Below are 25,738 nucleotides of genomic sequence, written 5' to 3' on the forward strand. Positions count from 1 at the left end.
AGGGCTACGGGGTTTTGACATTGTTATATATATAACACTCTTGTTGGCCACCTATTCGATGACCAGCTAATATCAGTTAAATTATGGGCTTAATTATGGAGTTTGTATTTTTTTAGCACAAGCGATAGTTTAAACTACAAGGAAGAGAGATTTTTCACACGCACACAACTACGATGATGTGGGAATTTGAACTTGAGACTTTTGTTCTGCAAGTTAAGGCCATTTTAGACTGGGCTAGACCCCTTGGCCATCATGGAGGTTATGTTAAGAAATAATTAAATCACACATTTTCTGAAAGATGGGACCCATGTATATAAGTAGATGATCACTGAGGACTAGCTATTATAGCTAATTGAGTAGACTACATGAAATTATGGCAAGGGCATATATATTTATACTCAAAGATCTAACATGTTATTGCTTTCAATTTCTTCAAAATAATCATAAAGATAAAAAGTGATACACAAGTGAACCAGAAATGATGTATTGGAAGGTAGGTAGGCTAACTCGTTTACTATTGACTGATAAGGCACTTGGAGTTGGTTTGATTTCCACGCATACGGGAAGAACAAGGTTGGTAGATGGTCTAATTTTTGTTAGGTGCTAGGGTTTGATTACTCTATATATATATATATATATATATATATATTTTATTTTATTTTATTTTTCCATTTGTTGACAAAATTAGGGTACCACGGCACTTTCACAATTCAGAAAAAAAATATCCCCAAAAAGAAAAGAAAAAAACAAGGAGCCTTGCACACAGCCTATAGGAAGCGAATTTGTGCGATAAGTTATCATACAAAGCTTGAGTGAATGATACCTCTAAACAAGATGGCCCATTCATGTTAAAACATCTGCCGCTGAGTTTGTTTCCTGAAGAAGTAATGTCAAAAGTTCCACATGTTGGGCGGTGAAGAAATGAATGTCCATAGAGGCAGATCAATATATATAGGGGCCGGAGGCAAACCAAAAGATAATATCTTGCTGAGATTCCTAGTTAGGTCAAGGCTACTTTTAATGATGATTTGTTAAGAGTTCCTAAAACTCGTATTGTTTCTATTATTTAATTTTTGTGTGTTTAAGGGTTAATTCCCCATTTCACTAAAACAAGAAGAAGATAATATTCGTTTAGTCTCCGCCACCAGAATGAATGCCATACCACCATAGAATTACTTCCAATAAATATTCTAGAGTATTATACTTGCATATGCTAAGAATGTGAGGACAATTAGTTGTTAGAATTAGGATATTCAAACTCTTCTTATGGCACTAAGTCTACAGCTAATTGATACATGTTTCTTTATTTTAAACCATAATTGTCCAGTAGGAATGTGTACTTAAAATATGAATAAAATGAAAATATGGCTCGTGAATTAATAACTAAGGGCTTGTTTGGTAGGAAGGACTAGACTATACTAGAAAAATGTCTACATTTCATGTGCATTGAATGCATAATATGGATATGTTGCCTAACTTGGAGGAAGAATGGAGACTATCTATAAGAGGTTGATTACTAAAACTTATCCCCCCCCCTATAATCACATTGAAATTGGTAGGATTATAAGGGATAAGTTTTAGTCATCAACTTCTTATGAATATTTCTCTTTCATCCTCCAAATTAGACAACAATATTCATAATATGCCTTGATTGAACATAAAATATAGGTATTTTTCTAGTCCAGTCCTGGGTATAAGAGCCCAATTTGTGACATATTCGTTTTTTGTTCGAAATTTTTTAATAAATAAATATTGAAAATAGGAGGAAAACGGTGGAGAATTGTGAGGAGCCATTGCAGGCCCAAACAAACAGATGAAGGAATCAAGAGAGCCCCTTTTCGATCACTAACTATTTGTTATTTTAGCTATGAGGGATAGGGCTTCAAAGGAAGGACCTTAACCCTTTTGGCAACCCGATTGAGTCTGGATATAGAACATTGGTCCTAAAATTTGTTAGGTGCGCTTAATTGCATCATGGGCTGAGATATCTTCTCTGGTTTGCCTTCTTCTCTCTTTTCTCCTTCTCCTCTCTCCTCTCTCCTCTCTCTTCTCCTCTGCAAATCATGCATGTGATGACTTCATCAATGTGTAGACCCTAGCTCGTGGGGCACACCTCGTGTGAAACTATCAAAACCCTAACAACACACGTTTAGCCTATTGACCAAAAACGAAAATAAAACACACGCGGTTAGCCATATAGTAGCAATGACTGCTGATAATGTAGGGTTGGGTTGGGGATTCTTGGAACGGATATTGTCTGCTGTTTGTTTTGTCATCTGACATGCCTGTGTATTCTTTTTTGCCCTTGGTCTCTGGACCTCTATGTATTCTTGTTAGTTTGGGCTGTTCCTTTTGCTCTTATAATAAATATGAAATTTCAACAACCAAAAAAATAACACAAAATCCTTTGGTGGGTAGTCATGTATTCTGATACGTTATTATTAGTAAATACACCTCATTTAAACAGGTTCTTAGAATGCGAACATGACTAATAATTCACTCCTTGCTTTCATAATTGGTTCATAATTGCAATATAGGTATGCAAGCTTAGCCTACCATGCTTTAGTCGGTGGCCTAATAACAAAAATTTCATGATGAAAGAAAAAGAACATATGCATATATGTAAGTATATATATATATACATTACGTACGTACGTATATACTATTTTTTTGAAAGCAAAAAATACATATTACGTGCTGGCGGACGTGCATTAAGTCAATATTTTTCTAGCACTCAAACAATTCATATTTTACAGAAGTGTTGTTGGCATGTTAAAATTGATCTGGGCCGTTCATAATTGCACTGATGGAGAAAAGGAAGGGAAGCTTGGCTTTTCAATTGAGTGGGCCCCGGTGAGTTTGGGTTGCATACCCACCCCCACCCGGGGCGGGGGCCAATACTCCAGCAGCAACTTGTATTCCTCTATGCGTGGGATAAAGAATCGTTATATACGTAGGCTTCGTGTACAAAGGCCCTTGTTGTGAAAAATCATGTGGGATTCTAGCTTGGTCAACCACGGAAGACCACAATTCGAGATACTGAAACTTGAGTAATCAACCCTAGACCTTACTTCTAAGACCCTTATAATTTTAAAACCTTATTCTAATAGTCTAAACTCCAAACTCTCTTATAAAATTGTGGTTGCAGTGCATAGTTATTTGTATCCATAAATCATCAAAACCCCAACATTTTTACAATTTTTTGACATGTGGATAAAGGGAAGGATATGATTTTATATTTATAACAATAAAATATCAGCCAGCCACAAATAATTCAGGCTAAGAAAAGACTAGCGACAAGCGCAACACCACAAGTTAGATCAACTAATTTCAATAAATCTCATGAATAATTTCAATTTTTTTAATACATATTTTGATTAAAGAACGAAAATCCTAACTCTTTATAATATTTATTTTTCAAAGGAGAAGCACTTATATGAAATGGAAATAGCATTATTTTGCTATCATCGGCCAATCAAAGTATGACATACATGATAATTTTTTCACGTAACATTATATAATTGACAAGAGATAGCAAAACAATATTATCTCTGTATGATATAAGTTCTTCTGCTTTCGAAGGGTCACCATATGGACCGTGTTAAAAAGTAGGTTGCATGGGCGCCGACGGGCTGCCCTTATTTTATTATTTTTTGTTCCCTTGGATGTGAGTGTAATAAAAGTGAAATAAGAGGGTATAATTATATCCGAAAATGTATATAAACAACATATTGGCTCTAATACCACACACAGCCTAACTTGTAAGACTTCTAGCATTGGAGAAACATTACTCAAAATGACTAAGTCCTTTTTCTTCAAACCATTTTTCTTTTTATATCGGATTTTCTTTCGGAAACTTAAAGGTTTCCCTGTGAGTGTGAGCAGCAGCCATCATGCAAGCTCAAGCCAGTCTAAAAATGATAAGTTCTTTGGTTCTCTTTATTCCCACAGATCAGACCTCTCAAACCAAACCCTGATGATAATCTTCAATTTCGAAGGAGCTTTGCTGAAATCCCCTTCTTTGTTTGATTACTTCATGCTCGTGGCGTTTGAAGCCGGAGGCTTGTTAAGGTCACTTGTTCTCTTTCTTCTGTACCCTCTTATATGTTTGGTGAGTGAAGAAATTGGGTTGAAGATAATGGTCATGGTCTGCTTCTTTGGGCTCAAGAGAGATAGCTTCAGAGTTGGGACGGCTGTGTTGCCTAAGTTCTTCTTTGAAGACGTTGGATCGGAAGCCTTTGAGGTTTTACAAAGAGCTGGGAAGAAAGTTGGTGTTAGTAATCTTCCTCGAGTAATGATTGAGAGCTTCTTAAAAGACTATTTAGAGATAGATGTGGTAGTTGGGAAGGAGGTAAAGGTGTTTTGTGGATACTTTTTGGGTGTCATGGAAGAAAAGGAGAACAACGTTTTGCCTGTTTTGGAAGAACATGATGGGGAGGACATGGGTTTTGACATAATTGGCATCACTGCCTCCAACAAATTTCATGATCACCAATTATTCTATTATTGCAAGGTACCTACTTTCCATATTGTTTTATGCTCTTTTTCAAAACATGTAAGGTCAAATTACATTTATATGGAAATCTTTTTTCTCACTACTATATTAATCGAAGGTGTATCATCACTATCCTTTTTTATATTTATTTTTTTGGTTACATTGGGAGGAAAGAAACCCCTTGGGGTTTCAAACCTGGGTTGTCAAGTAGGGGGAGGCCACCATTGTGGTACCTACTCTCGACTTCTTGATACTTGACATGTGTTCATATATGCATAACCGTGGTTAACTTTTTATTTTGTATTTATGAAACCATGATTATGCATATGGACACATGTCCAATATTGAGAAGGGTGATGAGGATACACCTTAGGTTAATATCGTGAGGTATCTTTATTTATTTTTTTCTCCATATTTTAACTATAAAGTGATATGAAAAATTGTATGATAGTATGTTATTGAAAACTCAGATGTATAGAAATAAAATATTGGTACACCTGTTGGAAACTTCAAATGGAATGCATTAAAATTGTTATAGGTATATCTGTTTGTGGCCTTAAATGTTTTTTTGCAACTTGCAAATACAGGATGTTTACTTGTTGGGGAACTCAGATAAGAGGAGCTCGAAGAAGCTGCCAAGAGACAGATACCCGAAGAAACTTGTGTTCCACGATGGTAGGTTAGCTCTCAAACCGACCCCACTGGATACAATCGCCATATTGATGTGGGTCCCACTTGGAATTGCCCTAGCAATCTTCAGAATCATAGTCGGCATATCACTGCCTTACGGCGTGTCATTCCCTATACTAAGTTTCAGTGGTCTGCGGTTGACTGTGAATGATAATACAAAACGCGAGAGCCAAAGCATTAATTCTCATCGTTCACTTCCAAACGACAAGCCCAAAGGTGTCCTTTACGTTTGTAACCACAGAACACTCCTAGACCCTCTATACATTTGCTTCGCACTGAAGAAAAATCTCCACGCAGTAACGTACAGCCTAAGCAAAATGTCTGAGATTCTCTCACCAATCAAGACTGTTAGATTGACAAGGAACCGCCATCAAGATGCCGAGATGATGGAAAGGCTGATGAATCAAGGGGACGTGGTTGTTTGCCCCGAAGGAACGACATGTCGTGAACCCTACCTCCTTAGGTTTAGCCCTTTGTTTTCAGAAATCAGTGATGAAATAGTACCTGTTGCAGTTGACACACATGTCTCCATGTTCCATGGTACGACTGCTGGTGGGCTCAAGTGCTTGGATCCACTTTTCTTCATGATGAACCCCTCAGCAATCTACACTGTTCAGTTGCTGGATACGGTATCTGGGCTGTATTGCTGTCGTGATGGGAGTAGATCAAGCATTGATGTGGCTAATTACGTGCAAGGTGAAGTTGGTAGGGCATTGGGGTTTGAATGCACCAAGTTCACAAGGAGAGATAAATACTTTATTTTGGCCGGGAATGAAGGTATTGCTTGTAAAAGTAATCAGCCTTTAAAATTCGAGTAATGGGAAAGAGATCCTATTATTATTTCAAAACTATATTAATGAAATTATATTATAGTGATAGGTGAAATTCACTTGTTACATCAATTATTATGACTAATTATAATCCATACATCGCATGTCACATAATGCGGTTAGTTCATTAATCTAATATACCAATATGATCCTTTAACAGTATTATCATCCTAGCTATATTATTTTTGCACAGCGTTGTTATATGATAAGTCTCAATAAATGTCGTGGGTGAGGGTTTGAATCAAAGTGATGTATCTCTCTTTGATATATCCCCTGTGAATTGTAAGCTCCAATCCTTTTCTCCCTAATTTGTATTATAAAGGTGTGCCTTTGCAAATTGCAGTACTCTTCTTGTGCTATATATCAAAAGTAAATGAATGAAAGATACTTGTCGATCGAAGAAGCACCGCAGTTAGAACTTGGTAGGTGATGATAACACCAGTCGAGCGGCCTACGTGTTGGCACCTTGTCCTTACCTTTATCTCTCTTTATCCCTCTTTATGTTGCTAGCCTCTGGATATGTGCGCATCATCAATCAGGTCCAATCTGATAAAAAATATATATTTATATGGTGTACCATGTGTGTGCATACATGCATGTATATGATCAGCCTAAACGAGAGGCAAACAAGGCATTCACCTTGGCCCATGCTTTTCAAAGTTCTCTGTAGACCTAGTTTTAAACAAAATGCTACCAATGCCCTTTAAAACTTTAATCAAATCTCATTTTGCCATCTTAAATTTAAAATGATTTACTTTCATTCATTGATCGAGGTTTGGTGACTTACTTTATCCATTACCATCAACTCCATTCAAAACTCTGTTAACTTCAATGACGTGATATGGGTGTTTTTGTAATTCTGTACATGTGAATCATTACTCACCAATTAAGTGAGTGATGTGGCAAGTGGAGCCTCCCTCCACATAAATTAAAATATAATTAAATATTTTAAAAATTAAAAAAATTAAAAAATCATAAAAATTACCTTAAAAAAAATTAGAACTAAAATATTCTAATAATTAAAAACACTACCCAGCAGCCCCAATCCCTCCCACCCGAAAAATCCTTATCGCCACCCAAAAAATCCTTCACGAATGGCTCCACAATCACCGTTGGATTCGCCGTCACCACCACCTTCCTCTTGCACTTGTCACGGATTTTGAGGCCAGAGAAGGAGATGAAGATGAGGATTTGGATGACAAGGGCTTCGGAGAAGAAGAAGTAGGCGACAATGACGAGGGTGAAGGAGAGGAGGACGAGGCTGCCGGCTTCAATGGCGACGAGCATGAAGTAAGGGAAATAGTTCCGGGAGATGAGGAGCGTGCCGTCGAGGTCGGCGGCTATCGACCCGTACAACACCGTTTCGCTCGCGTTGCAGGACGTGATCGACGGGAGGGTCTTGATTCAGTTCATTCTCTTTGAGGATTTTTGTGCGTTTCTTAATTTCAAAAGACAAAAACCAAAATACAGTGTTGGAGTCTTGGGTAGAGTATAGATGGGTTTGGGTCTTTCAGTTCTCCAATTAATGAAGTCCATTTTTTTAACCATTTCAATTTTTACTGCAACTGACATGAAGAATATAGAAATGCATTAAACAATAAATAAACAAACAGTGCCTAATTGATTGATTAACAAGTTGCTTATCTTGCATTGTTGAATTTGGTGAATACCAAGTTGGATCTCAGATTGCATTGGTGAATACCAAGGTGGCGACCACTCTGCTGGTCTTAGGATATGGCTATGGAATTAGGAGAAAGTGAGTGTTTTGAGGGGTTGGCCTTAGTCCGATACAGAAACAGAGGGGGAGAGAGAAGGATGGAAAGAGTTGGAGAGAAGGAGAGGTCGGGATGGGGATGCGACGGCTGGGGATGAGCTCAGGGAAGGCTGCAATAGGGGCTGGGGTGTACGCTGCTCCGGATTTGTTTATATGTAGTTTATTATGTTTTTATTTTTATTTTTAATTATTATAATATTTAATTATGTTTTTATTTATGTAGAGATAGGCTCTACTTGCCACATTACCCATTAATTGGTGAGTAATGATCCATATGTACGAAATTATAAAAATACTCTTGTCACGTCATCAAAGTTAACAGTGTTTTGGATGAAGTTGAGAGGGCAAAATAGATCACCAAACCTCAGTCAATAGATGAAAATGAGTCATTTTAAGTTGGGAGTTTCACTAAAACACCTAAAATGAGGGCTGAAATTATAAAAAAACTCAACACCCAAAACACTTTATAAACACACCCAAAACTCATCATTACACACACTCAAAACTCATTTATAAACACACCCAAAAAATATACAATTGTTGATTTTGGGTGTGTTTTTATGTTTAAATAGTGTTTGGGTTTTTTTATAAATATATGTCTAGGATTGAGTTTATTTATAAATTTGTATTTTAAGTTTTAAGAGGTAAAGTGGGATTTGACCAAAGTTTCAGGGGGCATTAGTGTAATTAAGCTTAAACAAAACACATAAAACCAATAAAATTCTCTCTTAGGCTACAAAAACCCCTAAGATTTTTGTGTGGATCCCTAAACCGGCCGATAAAACCCTTATATGCTCAAAAACAAAAGAAACATAAAGCCTATCAGCAGTCAATCTCTCTCTCTCTCTCTCTCCTAATGACGGACCCATGAATTTTTATAGGGGTAGGCTAAATTTTTTATAGAGGAAATATATTATAAGCATTTTTTCTCTTGAAACAAAAATGTAAATAAAATTTTATAAATCAAACAAAGCCACATTACGTGCAAATATAACACAAAGAAGTGCAAAATATAAATAAATACCAAATCAAACACATTGTCCAACTTTAAAAATTAGATTGCAAACAAATTTAAAGAGCTTACCTAGTAAAGTGGAACCCTTCTCTCTTTGAGTGTATCAAAATCACTTTTTAAAAGAATGAATAAATAGTTTTTCCTCTCTTTGCCGGTTTATTATCATCATGTGACATGATATCCTAACAAGAAATACTAGACACTAAAAATCATATATGCTAATTAATAATTTAAGTTGCAAAAATAAAACATATATCAACAATCTCCAAAAGTTTTCACTCAAACCCTAAATCATAAAAACTTAACAACAATTAAAAATTGAAAATTGAATATATATAAAATAAATAAAAAAATTTACCAAGACTGAAGAATCCACTGAAGATAGGTTGGTACAATTTTTTAGAGGAGAAGAGCTATTTCCTCTAGGCTTTCAAGGTTCAAATATGGCGTTTAGGGTGGCTAGAAGAATTTTTTTGATGTTTGCTCTCTGTGGGTGTAGATTAATATTGGTACAATTAGAATAGCTCAAGCTGGTAGAGCCTTAGCGTGAGTTCTGCTTCTAATCAAATTTATATATGTTTGAATTGATGTTTATTATTTCCTATATGCTTCAAGAGTGGGCTTATTTTAAATAGATAACTGAGCTATTATTAGTTTATTTGTAAATAATAAAAAATGCATGTGTGGGCTATATTTATTTGGTGCAGTTGGCTAATATTTATTTAAGTAAGAATAAGCCTATAATAATAAGACCATGTTCAATATTTTATAAATGATCCCTTAGGCCACACCAGCCTAAGCTTAGGTCCGCCCTTGCTCTGTCCTAAAGAAAATTACTAACTCTCTCTCTCTCTCTCTCTCTCTCTCTCTCTCTCCCCTAAAGAAAATTACTAACTTTTCATTTCATTATAAGAAGTAGGTTTTTATTTTTATTTTTGTGGATCTCTAAGATACAGAGGAAAGCTGAAGTTCACAGACTTGAAAGATATTGAAGCTAAAGGGAAAGCCCAAGAAAGTTTTTTTTTACCAAACAAGCGATAGTATTTTATTAGATCAATTGAAAAAGTACATAGAGAACCATCTTGATTAGCAATACGACAGATATAGGTGAAGCTTCCCCAATGACCAGAGTCATCTCTATATCTGAAACAATCCAGAGAGAATAAATTGCAAAGAACTTGTCTAAAAATCTCTATCTATCGTCTAAGTTGTCCTAGATCAAGTCAGTTACATCAAGGACAAAACATGGCCGCTAACCAGCATAACTCTCCTAAAGAAACTGAACTAACCAAAAAATTCAACAAATTTTTGGGAATTACAAGAGAAAACTAGACAACTCGTAGAGTTTCTGAACTTTAATAACAAACTACACCAAATCCAAGAAACCAAACAATGCTGACTAAAGGAGCAACAACACTTTGCTCTATAAATTATGCACATCCAAAGCCATCCAGATTCTTAAAAGAGACAACCATATCTGCCAAGAGGAGAGAAGAGCATCATGGTATGCCAAGGCATAGGAGAATATCGAAAATTTGATGAGGAATAAAACCTAGATCTAAAGCTTCTCGTTCTAAATCTCCTCCACCCTCTGCCACAGGCTTTAATGTGAAAATCGACGGAATCATAATCAGCCACAACCAAATCTATAAAAAAAACAAAAACAAAAAAATAAAAAACAAAAGGAGCAAGAGGAAAGTAGGGGCAAGGAGGAAAGCACAAGAAAGTTTGGTGAGGGGAAAAAAAAGAAAGAAGGAATGTACACAGCTAAAAATGCGAAGCAACAGAGTCAATGTCATGTACGCAAGAAAGTTTTGTTTAGACTTGCTGTTTTCACGTTGAAATTTGTTTGCCTTTATGCCATTATTAGTGGAGATATATCTTGTGGTATATTTCTTTGTATTTGGAATAACCCTGCGTGCTTCCACATTTGTATAAATTCTTTTTGGGTAGTTTATACCCTTGTGGCTAATGGTCTTGGTGCCTAAGTTACGAATACAATTATCGCTTACTCTCACCAAAATAAAAGTATTTTAACCGACAAAAAATTTAAAAAATTCCAGCATGTACTTTCATTCATGTCCCAAAGTCTTCCCAAGTTCCAACCTTATAATAAATAATAATAATAATAATAATAATAATAATAATAATAAAAAAAAAAACAGGGACAAAACCAGTGGACAAATATGGACGTAAGAGAAACAGAGATCCATAAAGTCAGACTTTGCTTTGAATTAATATTTGGTGGTCATCACCGTGTGATTTTAGAGAGCGATGACAAAATTTTCTTAAGGCTGTTTACTTATGAAGATTACTGAGATGGATGAATGGTCTAAAAATGTGCAGACTGATCTTATGCAGATCTGTAGGTCCTCAACAAATATTAATGGTAGAGCCTAGAGAGCCATAGATTTAGACTTGAAGGCTTTTTGCTTTGAATGCGTGGTTGCTTCAAGCATAGTCATACCATTTATATATCCCAACGACGAAGCACCTAATAAAATTAAATATGCATTCAAATTTGACGAATTCCATTAATATTCCACCATGCATGTGTTTCTTTCGTATCCTTTGGCTTTTCTTTTCGGGCTTTTCCATTAATTATAATTTGATACATATATATAGTTTTCATTGAGGGATGCCTCAAATTAGCTTATTTGATTGTAGGGTTCATTCCGTATTGTATTTCACCAATTCAAACCGTCTATGTTTTATATAATCATTTAAAGATACCTCTACAAAAAATCACTTGAATTCGATATCATTTGACTACACAATTGTGTTATTAAAATTTTAGTTCTTTCTTAAAACATCATATTCATTGATTTTGTATGATACAATTGGATGTCGAAACGATTTCCGATTTGTTTAATTTTTTGCAAGGATGATCTATGAATATAGACTTAAAAAATAGATAGTTTGGATCTCGGAAGAAAATTCATAAAGTACCCTAAACAGTGTCCCTTAATAGAAGGAAACTGTATGTGTGTGTGTATATATATATAATAACTCATTAAAATTATATAAAAGAACAATTTCTGCATACGTATCAAAGAGACGTGTGACTTGTTCATAAGAAGAAATGACTCCTTACCATAAAGAGCAAGTATTACCTTTCATTAATTCCCAAAGTAAAACTCTCTCCTCCGTGAGAGCCCCCCTTTCCTCTGTGAGAGCTTCCTCTCTCCCTAGTGAGAGCTAGCTTTAATTGCTACCCTTCTTCCCCAAATCCCTCTCCGATTCTCTAAGTCTTTACTCTCCTGAATCATTTACTCCTTTTCAACCCTCACTGGCTTGTGGTTGGCCATTATTGTCCCACTACAATACCCTTTATTGCTCCCCCAATTCCCTCATAAATTCCCTCACCAACCTATGACTCCCACTTCACTAAGTATGGCTTCAACTACCCCCAAACAAGCTTTAAGTCCCTGGATCTGTAATTGTACGACTCTATTTATTGCAAAAGGCTTTTATAACCCAAATCTCCTATGGCTACTTCAAATACTATTAATCCTCGTTCAAGTCTTCAAATCCTTTTCACATCTGAGCACTTACAAAGAGTTAGTAGCCTTTTATTGGTCCACCACAAAGCAGACGGGCAACGCTTTCCCTTGTTACCAATACAACAATCCAACTCTCTCAACTGTCCTGATGGCAACAAGCGCGACTGACGACCTTGTGGTCGAATTAGAGGGATCTCTTGGCCTATCAAGTCTGGAACAGGGCCCCAAGCTGGTAGGGGCAGTCATCGCAGAAAAAATGCCAAACCTGTAAGTCTGTACTAAGCCTTTATGCAATAATACTAACCTTGTTCAGCCATTGAAGCAGAAGAGAAATCTGGTTTCGTCTAGAAAGTCTTCTTCCCTCTGCAGCTCTTTATGTCTCTGTCTCTTAGATAGGGTGAGTACTGATTTTAGAGCGTGTTTGCTGCAAGGGAAGGGACCTCTATTTATAGATGCATCACTACGAAAGCCTTGCCTATCAAGAAGTATTCGAGTGTCCTTTTTGCATTAGAATAGGTTTGTTTCAATCCATGTTGTATTAGGAATCCTGATAATACTTGTGTTTGATTTTAATAAGCTCTGTACAAGCATTATCTAATGAGGATTGAGTTGTATCTCCTGATCAAACCAAAACCCGAGTCCTCTTAGGATTAGAAGATCACCTTTTATGGATTAAGACAATAAATTGTCTTACATTCTCCCACTTGATCGATTAATCCCAAAGTTTTGTGTTGATCACTTAAGGCCTTGGTGAAATATAACTCAATCTGATTCCATCAAGCAATTGTCAATTTTAAAGAATGAAAAGGAACCATCAAGACTTCACTGAATATATAAGGATCCAGAGTCTTTATAATCACATTGATCATTCTTTAAAACCACATAAGCTTCCATCAAGATTAAACAGAAAAATAAACATGTTTCACTGTAAAGCTTTATGAACATGTCTATTCATTGTCCCTTAATTTGACTACTAAGGTCTTATCATTTAAAATGATATCCTGTCATGAATGAAAATCATATGCAGACATCTTCAGCTAGCTTTCTGCTCAATTCATTCAAGTGTTTATAAGAATATATATACATAACAATTAAACGTGTAAACTGTTTAACTAGAAAACTTTATTTCTGAATCAGAAACTGAAATCAACATCCATCGAAAACCATAACCAACTGTAAATTAAGACTTTAACAGAAAACTACTCTAAACTTAACAAGGCTCCCACTGATTTAAGCATTCAAATCATTCCTTAATCCCATGCTCATAACATGCCTATGGAACACTGCATTTGGGACTCCTTTTGTGAGAGGGTCTGCTATCATTTTGTCTGTACTGATATGACTTATATTAGTATAGCCTTGAGCAATTTTCTCCTTCACTATTATGAACTTGACATCCAATAGTCTTGAACCCTTTGTCCTTTTGTTTCCTTTTGCAAACAAAACAGCTGCGCTGTTGTCATTCCATATTTGAATTGGTCTGTGTATCGATTCAACCACATTCAAACTGATAATGAAATTTCTTAACCATATGGCTTGAGAGGTGGCCTCATAGCATGCTAGAAACTCTGCAAACATAGCTGAACCTGCTGTCAAAGGTTGTTTTACACTTCTCCACGACACTGCACCTCCTCCAAACATGAATACAAAACCTGATGTTGATTTCATGGAGTCTTGACATCCTGCAAAATCAGCATCTGCATAACCTTGTAATTCCAGCGTGCCACTTCTTTTGAATGTTAGTTTGTAATCTTTTGTCCTTTGTAAGTATCTTAACACTCTTTTCCCTGCAATCCAGTGAGCTTGTCCAGGATTGGACTGAAATCTTCGGCCAAAGACACCTGACTGCAAAAGCCAAGTCAGGTCTGGTACAAACCTGCGCATACATTAGGCTTCCAACTAGTGAAGCATATGGTTTGTCAACCATTTCCAGCTTTTCTTGCTCAGTCTTAGGTGCTTGTTCAGTGCTTAGCTTATCCCCTTTTGCAATAGGAATATCACTTCCTGTGCAGTTTTGCATATTGAATCTCTTGAGCACCTTTTCTATGTAGGATTTTTGTGATAGTCCAAGTACCCCATTCTTTCGATCTCTGCTTATATCAATGCCTAAAACATAAGATGCCTCAGCTAGATCAGTCATTTCAAAGTTCTTAGATAGGAAATTCTTGCAGTCATGTAACATGGTGAGATTTGTGCAGGCTAGTAAAATGTCATCTACATACAAAACTAGTAAAATGAAATGTCTCCCACTCATCTTCATGTATATGCATTCATCTAAAACATTTTCAACAAAACCAAAGTCTTTCACTACCTTGTTGAACTTTAGGTACCACTGTCTAGAGGCTTGCTTTAATCCATAGATTGACTTGTTTAGCTTGCAGACCAAGTCCTTTCCCCCTTCTTGAACAAAACCTTCAGGTTGCACCATGTATATGTCTTCTTCCAAATCTCCATTTAGGAAAGCTGTCTTGACGTCCATCTGGTGCAAGTGGAGGTCAAAATGTGCTACAAGGGCCATGATAACCCTTAATGAATCCTTGGTCGAGACCGGTGAGAAAGTCTCATTAAAATCTATTCCTTCTTTCTGTGTGAATCCCTTTGCAACCAATCTTGCCTTATACCTATCTATCTGTCCTTTTGAGTCCAGTTTCGTTTTATATATCCATTTACTACCAATTGGTTTGCAACCTTGAGGTAAGGTCACAAGCTTCCAGACTCCATTTTTCTCCATTGAATTCAGTTCTGACTTCATTGCTGCAAACCAGTTTTCTTTCTTTTCACTTGTCATGGCCTGTTTGAATGTTGCAGGATCTTCCATGATATTCACATCATGTTCTGCTCCCTGTAGGTATACAAAATAATCATCTCCTAAGGGGTTTTCTTTGCCTTTGTGATCTTCTTAGTTCCAAGTTTGGTTCTGGATTTGCTACTTCTTGTGCTTGAGCCATGTCTTGATTTTCTGCTGGTGGTGCTTGATTGTCATTTAACTTCATTGGTTCTGCAATTTCAGGTTCATTGACATTGGTCTCTTCAGTGTGTTCGAGTTGAGTGTTGATTGAATCCATTTGAGGTAATCTAACAATTTCTTTACTTGGATTCTGTGGCATGTCATGGTTCAAGATTATTTCTTCAAAACTAAAACTTTCTTCCTCATCTATTTCTTGGTCAGTTTCTATAAAGACTGCTCTTGAGGTTTCTATGAATCTGGTAGTGTGTTTGGGACAATAAAATTTGTATCCCTTTGTTCTTTCAGGATAGCCAACAAAAAAACCACTTATGGTTTTTGGATCCAACTTCTTTTCTGCTGGATTGTAAGGTTTTGCTTCTGCTTTACAGCCCCATATTTTCAGATGTTTAATGCTAGGCTTCCTTCCATTCCACACTTCATAGGGAATTCTATTAATGCTTTTGGTTGGAATTCTATTTAGAATATAGTTGGCTGTTTTTAAAGCCTCTCCCCAAAGAAAAATTGGCAGATTTGTACAGCTCATCATACTCCTTATCATGTCTTTCAAGGTCCTGTTTCTTCTTTCTGAAATTCCATTTTGTTGAGGTGTACCTGGGTTGGTGTACTGAGCTATAATTCCTTCTTCTTGAAGAAACTTAGCAAAGGTCCAGGATTCCTTCCAGTCTCATCAAACCTTCCATAGTACTCTCCTCCTCTATCCGATCTAACCACCTTTATTTTCAAGTTCAACTGGTTTTCTACTTCAGCCTTATAAATTTTGAACTTGTCCAATGCACTTGATTTTTCTTTAATGAGATAGATATATCCATATCTTGAAAAATCATCTGTAAAAGTTATAAAGTAGTTAAATCCCTCATGAGTTGGATTTGGAAAGGGTCCACATATATCCGTATGAATGAGTTCCAGTAAACCTTTGCTTCCTAATGCCCCTTTCTTTCTTAAGTTGGTTAATTTCCCTTTGATACATGGAATGCAAACTTCATCTTCGTTTTTATGATTCAATAGTGGTAAGACAGATTCCTTACACAGTTGTGTTATCCTTTCTTTTGAAACATGTCCAAGTCTTTTATGCCATAATTTGAAGGAAATCTCATTGGTTTTGGTTTGCACAGTGTTTATTTCCATTTCAGTTCTTTTGCAGTTTAATCTAAACATTCCATCAATGAGACTTGCTTTGCCAACTAAAACTTTATTTTTGAAAATAGAACAACCAGTTCCATCAAAATTCAAACTGAACTTTGATTTTACAAGTCTAGTAACTGAAATCAAACTTTTCTTCATAGAAGGAACATAAACTACTTCATCTAATTCCAAAACAAAACCAAATTCTAACTTGATTCTAAATGTCCCTATGTAATTAACTTGGACTTCTTCTCCATTTCCCACGAACACCTTCACTTCATCCTTGCTTGACAGCCTTTTGCTTGTAAACTCCTGCAAGGAATTAGCTACATGAATAGAAGCACCACTATCCAACCACCATGAATCACTTGAGAAATTAACCAAATTAGATTCGAAACAGACCAAAATCAAATTGTTATTACCTTTTCCCTTCTTCTTTTCCAGCCACTTTTTGTATTTCCTGCAGTCTCTCTTCATGTGTCCTGCTTTCTTGCAAAAGAAACAACCTAATCCAGTTATAGGTTTCAAAGCCTTATCTCAGACTGTTCTCCTTTTCTTTCCCAGCAGAGTTTATACTTGTTTTCTTTGTTCTGTTTAGTCCGAACCATGTTGACCATTTTGGCTCCCTTTTCTCTTATGATATTGTGCTCTTGTTGGACAAAAATAGTAATAAGATCATTCAAGGTCCAGGTCTCCTTCTGAGCAATGTAGGTTTCCTTAAGAGATTTAAACTCTTTAGGCAATGAATTCAGTGCAAAATGGACCATCATGTCCTCATCTACTGTCATATCCAGCTCTTGTAATTTCGTTCCTATGTCAATCAAGTTCATGATATGAGCTCTCACACAACCCTGTCCATCATACTTCATATCAATCAATTGATTCAGCAGGGAACTCTTGACAGCTTTTTCAGATTCCTTGAACCTTTGTGCAATTGACTCATAGTATTGCTGTGCATTCTTAGATTTAGGAATGCTTCCTTTCACTGATGAAGACATAGCCCTTTGCATGATTAACATAGCCATCTTGTTTGCCTTTTCCCATTTGGCAAACTTAGTCTTAGTTTATGCAGAAGCATCTGCAAGCTGGTTCCTGGGGAGGTTCCTCTCTGAGCACAAAATCGTAATCCAGAAAACCTAGAGATATTTCCAGATCTTGTTTCCATTTGCTATAATTTGATCCAGTCAAGGTTTCGATGGAGTTGTGATTCACTGTAGAATTTGCAATACAAATTAAATAAAACTGTCCCTAAAACTTTACTTAAACATGTTATCTCATACCTTTGGGTTTAAGTTTAAACATGTTCCAAAATCCTAGACAGTTAATCGTACAAGCTTCCTGCGCAAGTAACTCACATCTGTGGATGTAAAGATACTCACATGCTAGTGCAATCAACTGTCCAGATTGTTCCATAAGTGCTGTGATCAATCTGATACAACTTTCCATCTGTGGATGGAGAATCATATAGAAGGCTACGAACACGATGCAATTTTCGACCAAACATTAAATTCAAGAACTCCTACACATGAGCTGAATTGTGGCTTACTCATTCTGCATAGAGTTTTCAAATTTTGGTTAAAACTTTATGAGCAGAGATAACCTTATGCTCTTTTAACAGTTAAGATTTACAAACAAAAGAAAAACTGCATTCTTTATAGCTTACGATCAATTAGTCAGATTAAAGAACAAAAGCCTAGAGCTCTGATACCACATGTAAGTATGTACTAAGCCTTTATGCAATAATACTAACCTTGTTCAGCCATTGAAGCAGAAGAGAAATCTGGTTTCGTCTAGAAAGTCTTCTTCCCTCTGCAGCTCTTTATGTCTCTGTCTCTTAGATAGGGTGAGTACTGATTTTAGAGCGTGTTTGCTTTGCAAGGGAAGGGACCTCTATTTATAGATGCATCACTACGAAAGCCTTGCCTATCAAGAAGTATTCGAGTGTCCTTTTTGCATTAGAATAGGTTTGTTTCAATCCATGTTGTATTAGGAATCCTGATAATACTTGTGTTTGATTTTAATAAGCTCTGTACAAGCATTATCTAATGAGGATTGAGTTGTATCTCCTGATCAAACCAAAACCCGAGTCCTCTTAGGATTAGAAGATCACCTTTTATGGATTAAGACAATAAATTGTCTTACAAAACCGTGATGCCTTAAAGAATATTCTAAGATCTGCCTGGAAGGATTTTGGTGAGGCAAGAATCACATGGGTGTTGGACAATTTGTTCTCTATCACTGTGCAAGATGAAGATATGGCTACCAAGATTCTCAACAATGGTCCCTGGTCTGCACGAAGCAATGTTTGTCTATTAAGCGATGGCCAATGGACCTTGCCATTGAGGAAGTGAATGTGGAGCTGGTTCCCTTCTGGGTTCAAATAAGGGGTGTCCCCCTCAACTTGTGCACAAAGGAAAATATTGAAAAACTTGGTGACAAGGCTGGTGAGGTTCTTGAGTATGATTGTCTAATCCAAGCTCGGGGATACCTACGTGTGAGAGTTTTAGTCAACACTGCCAACCTTTTTGTTCCAAGATTTTGGCTCCAACGAGTGGAGGGGAAGGAGATATGGGTTAAGTTCCAATATGAACGGTTGGCTGATCTGTGTTACAAGTGTGGGAGAATTGGTCATCTCAATAATGATTGTCGATTTGAGCAAACCCCCCAGGGCTCAGCCACTTATGGAACTTGGACGAGAGCTAGAATCACAGAGAGATGCATGATCAACCAAAAACCAGCGATGTTTCCCACAGGGAAAAACACAGGGCGATCGTCGACCTTGCACACAAACCTTTGAGATGGGCGTGGCGGCTACATGCGCGAAGAAGGAGTGATCACATCGAACCATGGAACTGACTCTGTCAGCAGCAAAGTCAGATGGGACTATCACAGTACAAGGAATGGAACGCTGCAACAGGTGGGCAATCGAGACACTGTGATTCTTGCAGGGAGTAACAATGACCAATCACAACCATTAAACTTTGGTAGTGGGATGTATAATAGAGCCTCGAGCTAGCTCTGTTATTGGGACATGTGCATTATAAAAGAGATCAAGCTACCCCATTTGGGCCTAGAAGAGAAGGAGGCCCAAGTGCATCTCATTCACTTGAAGAGCAAAACCCATCTGCATCTGTTTATGGGCCTATAAGTCAATCAGGCCTAGAAGCAACAAGGGGCTTAACAAATGAGGTTTGCCCTGCAAGGGTGACATTACACGTAGGTGCCATGCTTACAAATATGGGACTCAAGCGAGGTGCAGGAAATGATCTCCCTATCTCCATTCAATCCCCCGAGAAGAAAACGAAGAAAATTGGAGGCACTGGAACCTTAGGAGGAAGAAATCACAAAATTATGAAGCCAACTAAAAGGGTAGCTAGGAGATTAACGGTGACAGGGAGAGGTTCTTGATGAGGCTAATATCAGAGATGTTACAGTGGAGCAAGCCAAGGAGTGGAACTAGACAGAGAACGAGGCAATCAAAGATGGAATGGGACATGAATCCCAGGGCGGTGGCGGCTGGCCTGCAACAGCCGCAAGGTCTCAATGATTTTCATAATATGGAACTCAGGGTCTTGGGTCTGACCTGACATTCGAGCTCTTCATGGGCTCATTCGAAGAAATAGACCCACTGCTGTCTTCCTCATGGAGACCAAAATGAGAAGCAGCAAGTTAGAAGGTTTACGTAAAAGATTGGGATTTTGTAAGGGCTTTGATGTGGCTCCAGTTAGAAGAGCAGGTGGTTTAAGTCTTTGGTGGGACACGTCTGTAAAGGTAGAGATTTTATCTTCCTCGTCAAATGTTATATGCTCTCAATTTCAAGTTATGAACACAGAAGACAAGGCCCACTTCACTTGGGTGTATGGAACACCATACAAAGAAGATAAGAATGCTTTTTGGCACTGGATGGAGAATTCTCTGATCTCAACCACGATACGCTGGTTCTGTGGAGAGGATTTCAATGAATATTTGTGGTCTCATGAGAAGAGAGGTGGAAGTGTTGTCTCTCACAACCGACCTAGATTCCTCCACAATTTCATGACCAAAATGTCTTTATTTGATCTTGGTTTCAATGGCCCAAGCTTCACTTGGAGAGGCAGAGCTCGAAATGGGGATCTTATCCAGGAAAGGATTGATCGTGCCTTGGCAAATGCCACCTGGCAATCAGTTTGGCCTAACACAATTATATCTCATGGTGCGGTTTAGGCTCAGATCATTGCCCTCTAATCATCAACACTGATCCCAAGAGATACATATGCAAAAAACTCTTCAAATTTGAGGCTTATTGGGCTAAGGAGGATGAGAGTTATGATCTTGTAGAAAGAAGCTGGCAAACATCTATAACGGGTCATTGGATTCGGTTGTGGCAGCACAAGTTGAACAATTGTCGAAACCAACTCCAGTAGTGGAGCAAACAGAAATTTCAAAAAGACCATTTGGAGGTGCAACAGCTCATTCCTCAACTTGAGATTTTGCAAGAGAACTGGGAGGATAATGTCATAGAGATCCAACATCTCACAGCAAGGATCAATGACCTATTGGAGAATGAGGAATCCTACTAGAAACAACGCTCTCGCATAAAATGGCTGATGGAAGGTGATGCCAATACAGCTTTTTTTCATCAAACAACTATCCAAAGAAGGCGTATGAATCGCATACACCGGATAAAAAACAGTGATGACCTTTGGGTGGAGACTCTAATCTTGGTTAAACACGTGGTGGATAAGTATTTCAAAGACCTTTTCACCTCAGGAGACACTCGTGATTGGGGGGACATTCTCAACTGTGTTCTTCCAGTAGTAAGTGATGAAGCAAATGTGGACTTATGTTCACAAATTATTGATCAAGAAGTTAAAGATGCTGTTTTTCAAATGGGAGGAACAAAGGCACCTGGGCCTGATGGTTTTCCTGGTATTTTCTATCACTCTTATTGGGAAATGATCTGCAATGTTGTTCAGGGGATTGCTGCTGATTTCTTGAGGGGAACTTCCTCCCCAATGCCTTTATACCTCACCCACATTATCTTGATCCCTAAGATTCCCAACCCTGAGTCTGTTTCTCAATTCAGGCCTATTGGCTTGTGTAATTTCTCTTATAAAATCTTGTCCAAAGTCATGGCAAATAGACTTTAACCTCACATGGCTAACATTATCTCCTCTAGCCAAAATGCATTCATACTAGGGAGACAAATACAGGACAACCTCATTATTGCCCATGAGATTTTCCATTATCTGAAACTTAAAAAGTCAAAGAAGCATTTCGACTTGGAGGTGAAATTAGACATGAATAAAGCATATGACAGGGTAGAATGGGACTTCCTTGAAGCAGTGATGCTAAAAATGGGTTTTGTGGAATCTTGGGTCAATCTTATCATGAGTTGTGTGAGATCAGTTGAGCTCTTTGTGCTCATTAATGGGCAGCCATGCCGCAAGTTCAAACCATCCAGAGGTCTGAGGCAAGGAGATCCAATCTCGCCTTATCTCTTTTTGATTGTAAGTGATGTTCTTTCCTTATTGATACAAAGTGTTGTTTCTAATGAGCTCTTGCAGGGTATTAAGATGGGTAATAGGGCCTCCACTTTATCCCACCTTATGTTTGCGGATGATACATTGATTTTCCTAAAGGCCTCCACACAGAATTGCAGAAATTTGGTCATGCTCCTTAACGCCTATTGTTATGCATCCGGACAGCAGGTGAATTTCTCCAAATCCACCCTCTTTTTCAGTCCTCATACTCCTATGCATTTTGTGTGAGAGCTTGTGTAATATCTTTGGCATGCCTGAGGTTGAGGATCCTGGAAATTACCTTGGCTTGCCAACCGTTTGGGGGAGGGCCAAGAAAAATGCATTATCCTACATAAAAGATCGGATTCTTTGCAAAGTTGATAGGTGGAAGCAACAACTCCTCTCACAAGCTAGTCAAGTAGTCTTAATAAAAGTTGTGGCACATGCTGTCCCTACATATCCGATGAATATCTTCTTGTTCCCCTTCATTTTTTGCAAGGAGATTGATTCAATTCTTGCAAGATTTTGGTGGGTCAAACTGGTGACAGACGACGGGTTCACTGGATGAGTTGGGAATCTCTTGGTAAATCAAGAAGGGATGGCGGCTTGGGTTTCAGAAATACTCATGAGTTCAACCTAGCCCTGATTGCAAAACAATGCTGGAGATTAGTACATGATCCTGATTCTTTGTGGGCTCAAAGTGTTAAAGCTCGATATTTTCCTAATACTAATTTTCTTGAAGCAAAAAAGGGGGGACGTGCCTCTTGGGCTTGGGCAAGCTTATTGCAAGGGAGAGATTTGATAAAGAACGAGGCTCTCTGGCAGGTTTCGAATGGTGGTTCTGTTAAGATTTGGGAAGATAGATGGATACCATCTACTCTCAACATGCGTCTCACTCCAAGAACTAATTCTCTGGTGGATGCTAATCAGTGGGTTCAACATATCATCAACCCCCAAACAAACACTTGGGACCTGAGGCTGATTCGGCACTTAATCACTGACAATGAAGGACATGCTATTCAAAAGATTCGTCTTTGTCCTTCTAGTGAAGATGATTGCTTGGTCTGGCCTAAAACAAAAACAGGGGATTATACAGTAAACTCTGGGTACCACACACTTCATGAAACTTCTTGTAGAAGGCGCCCTCCAAATCCTTCTTCTTCTTTGTCCTGTGATAAAGAGGTTTGGAAGCTAATCTGGAATTTAATTGCTCCCCCAAAAATCAAAAAATTTCTTTGGCGAGCCTTGAGGAACTGTCGTGCTACAAAGGCTAATCTCTTTCGAAGGAAAATTGGGATGTCTTCTTGTTGCCCCATATGTGGTGACGAAAGCGAATCTGTTGAACATTTGTTGCTTCTTTGTAACTGGGTAGAGCCTATCTGGTTTGGCAACTATCTAAATTTGCGGATTGACAAAAGAACTATCACCACGTTTGATAAATGGCTTTTATTCCTCTCCTTGAGTTGAAGGAAAATTCGGGTGACAAGGACAACATCATGACTAGTGTTGGTTACATGTGCTGGTACATTTGGAAAATGCGATGCAAGATGACTATCGAATCTCACCCACTATCACCAATGGTGGTAATCTATGAATCTCATGCCGCTTGTAGGAGCTACCTTAATGCTCAAGCCTTGAAAAATGCAACTCGCAGACCCCCTGTTCTTGTGGCTCACCACCCCCTCCCCAATTTTGGTCCCCTCCTACTAATGGTGTCGTAAAAATTAATGTGGATGCTTCTTGGAAACCGGAGCTTCATTTGGCAGGTATTCGAGTGGTATTACGTGATTCTAGTGGAGCTTTTGTTGTTGGCCTTGCTTGCTCTGTTGAAGCATATTGTACCATCGAAGCGGAGACTCTGGCTATTCTGGAAGGGTGTAATTTTGCCATCCAACAAGGGCACACTAGAGTAGTCATTGAATCTGATTCCAAGGAGGCCATATCTTGCCATATCTTGCGCCACATAATAATAATATATACACACACGCATAAATAAATATAGGCATAAACATCTTATTGTCATTTCACCTACTGAAAAGTTATATTATCATCATGCTCAAGCTCAAGCTCAAGACAGAAAAGGAAAGTTTTGAAAGGAACTTTCTTTTATCGATTGCATTTCATTACAGCAAGAATGGCCGGACATTAATTTCTGATAAAAGCAACTAGTACAATCGAAGTTACAGAACAAAGTACAAAGGATTGGGAAAATTGCAGCATATACACTTCCCGGTTTCCAGTCCTCAAGTCTATGATTTGATGTTCGACAAGCTCAACCTCAGTATTTATAAGCACATGCTGCTTAATTAAAAGTAAACAGAAATTCATATAAATTCATGATATATAGTGACTTTAGCTAAGATAACGACATTTAATTCTTATTTCTAATTAGACAGCATGTGTACGAATAAATACCAAGGTTCATATTGTCGGACGACTATCAAATCATAGACTAATTAAGAGCAGTTTCTGGGTCTGAATGCAAGGCTGTTTGCTTTCGAAACCTCCTTTCTTACTTCTTGCATGGCATAAAACTGGTAAGTTTTAGTAGGTCACCATATTTCCAAGTGCAATTCGTAAATGATACCTCAAATTGATGTTATATGATTTAAGACAATAAGATGAGGTGGACTTGACCTTATGATATTATTAGACAATTATAATGATTTTCCTAACACAGAAATAGAAAATGAATAACGACTATAGAGACATGATATATTTACAGTTGAAAGTTTGGTGCTTAACGAGTCATTATCTGAATTTTTAAAATAAGAATTGTTATACAATATTAGACAAATAAATACATATAGATATTTTATTATCATTCACTTTAAAAGAAAATATCAGCAACTATAAATATTATCTCGTAGCCAAATACTATAAGCATTATCATCCTGATACAATATCATTTTAGTATCTTCTGGTTAACATTAATTTATTTTTACATTGAAACTCACTGAGTTTGCATGTCGTCTTCTCCATATTTATCTCCTCACAATGATTTGTGATACACATTCTTAAAAATTCAATTTCTTATTTAATTTAATTGTATATATGCTTGTATATTTTGATTTTTATCTATTATATTTCAAGCTTTCACCCCTTTTAACTCATGTATAAAACAAACAAAAAAGTTCTAAGGGAGCCGAAGTTCAAAAAAACTACATAAACAAACTTCTAGGTCTATCAACCCCACTCAAATCTTCCAATAGATAATGTCCAAACCCTTCACGCACCCCCTCCCAAATTCCACACCTTAATTCTAGTTTTGAGCCTAGAGCTGCCAAGCTATCCGCAAGGCAATATTCTTCTCTGTATTTATGAGTAATACTGCAGTCTTTGTACATAAGCATCTTCTAATAGCTAGTCACCAAACTGTAATAGGGACACTCTTCCTCCAAATTTGACGTTTCTAAAGGGTAAACGCCTTGACATGCCAACACAATTTATGTCTAATTATTCTTTGTGCTTATTGTTGGCGTGAGTTGTAAGTAGGAGATTTGTTATTACATTTTTCTTTTATTGAGTTGACTTATTCCGATTTATGTCTAATTATTCTTTGTGCTTGTTGTTGGTGTGAGTTGTAAGTAGGAGCACAATTCAATGTAGCCTTATTTACATATATATATTTGCCTCAATATGGACAAGAATAATATATGAAAAATTTCCAAATAACATTATCCTCCACCTTAAACCTTTTGCGCTCACTTCGACCCAAAATTTAAACTTAATGTTAGATTGTATCTAGAATTTACGTACCTAGTAGTTGTGCACACCAACTAGAATGTAGGAGTAAATGCTCTTATTCACTTAAAGTACAAGCCCTTGACATTCATGTGT

At 37.4% G+C, this 25,738-nt stretch overlaps 3 protein-coding genes across 3 annotated transcripts; all 3 read left to right on the top strand.

The window, feature by feature from the left end:
* The first annotated feature begins 3,755 nt into the window (after nucleotides 1-3,755).
* GPAT3 (glycerol-3-phosphate acyltransferase 3) lies at nucleotides 3,756-6,070 on the top strand. Its single transcript, XM_016793659.2, has 2 exons — nucleotides 3,756-4,513; nucleotides 5,083-6,070. Exons 1-2 carry the CDS (start codon nucleotides 3,797-3,799, stop codon nucleotides 6,001-6,003), a joined length of 1,638 nt encoding a protein of 545 aa, XP_016649145.2. The 5' UTR covers nucleotides 3,756-3,796; the 3' UTR covers nucleotides 6,004-6,070.
* A 13,981-nt stretch (nucleotides 6,071-20,051) lies between these two features.
* Nucleotides 20,052-20,600, top strand: LOC148918011 (uncharacterized). Its single transcript, XM_089050471.1, has one exon. The coding sequence runs from the start codon at nucleotides 20,052-20,054 to the stop codon at nucleotides 20,598-20,600; it is 549 nt and encodes a 182-aa protein (XP_088906597.1).
* A 440-nt stretch (nucleotides 20,601-21,040) lies between these two features.
* LOC148918012 (uncharacterized) lies at nucleotides 21,041-23,811 on the top strand. The gene is made up of 7 exons (XM_089050472.1): nucleotides 21,041-21,476; nucleotides 21,576-21,886; nucleotides 21,944-22,087; nucleotides 22,179-22,316; nucleotides 22,421-23,080; nucleotides 23,368-23,559; nucleotides 23,665-23,811. The coding sequence occupies exons 1-7, from the start codon at nucleotides 21,041-21,043 to the stop codon at nucleotides 23,809-23,811; spliced, it is 2,028 nt and encodes a 675-aa protein (XP_088906598.1).
* The last annotated feature ends 1,927 nt before the right edge of the window (nucleotides 23,812-25,738 follow it).

This window comes from Prunus mume, linkage group LG4 (assembly GCF_029339155.1).
Source record: "Prunus mume cultivar Tortuosa linkage group LG4, ASM2933915v1, whole genome shotgun sequence".
NCBI classification, from domain to species: Eukaryota; Viridiplantae; Streptophyta; class Magnoliopsida; order Rosales; family Rosaceae; genus Prunus; species Prunus mume.

Bases quoted from the DNA above. Each gene is read 5' to 3' on its own strand.
- LOC148918012 (XM_089050472.1), top strand. From the start codon at position 21,041: ATGAATCGCATACACCGGATAAAAAACAGTGATGACCTTTGGGTGGAG. The intron at 23,081-23,367 runs GTTTGGAAGCTA...CTTGAGTTGAAG, and splicing joins CTTTGTCCTGTGATAAAGAG to GAAAATTCGGGTGACAAGGA. The intron at 23,560-23,664 runs GTTCTTGTGGCT...TTCATTTGGCAG, and splicing joins ATGCAACTCGCAGACCCCCT to GTATTCGAGTGGTATTACGT.
- LOC148918011 (XM_089050471.1), top strand. From the start codon at position 20,052: ATGAGAAGCAGCAAGTTAGAAGGTTTACGTAAAAGATTGGGATTTTGT.
- GPAT3 (XM_016793659.2), top strand. From the start codon at position 3,797: ATGACTAAGTCCTTTTTCTTCAAACCATTTTTCTTTTTATATCGGATT. The intron at 4,514-5,082 runs GTACCTACTTTC...TTGCAAATACAG, and splicing joins AATTATTCTATTATTGCAAG to GATGTTTACTTGTTGGGGAA.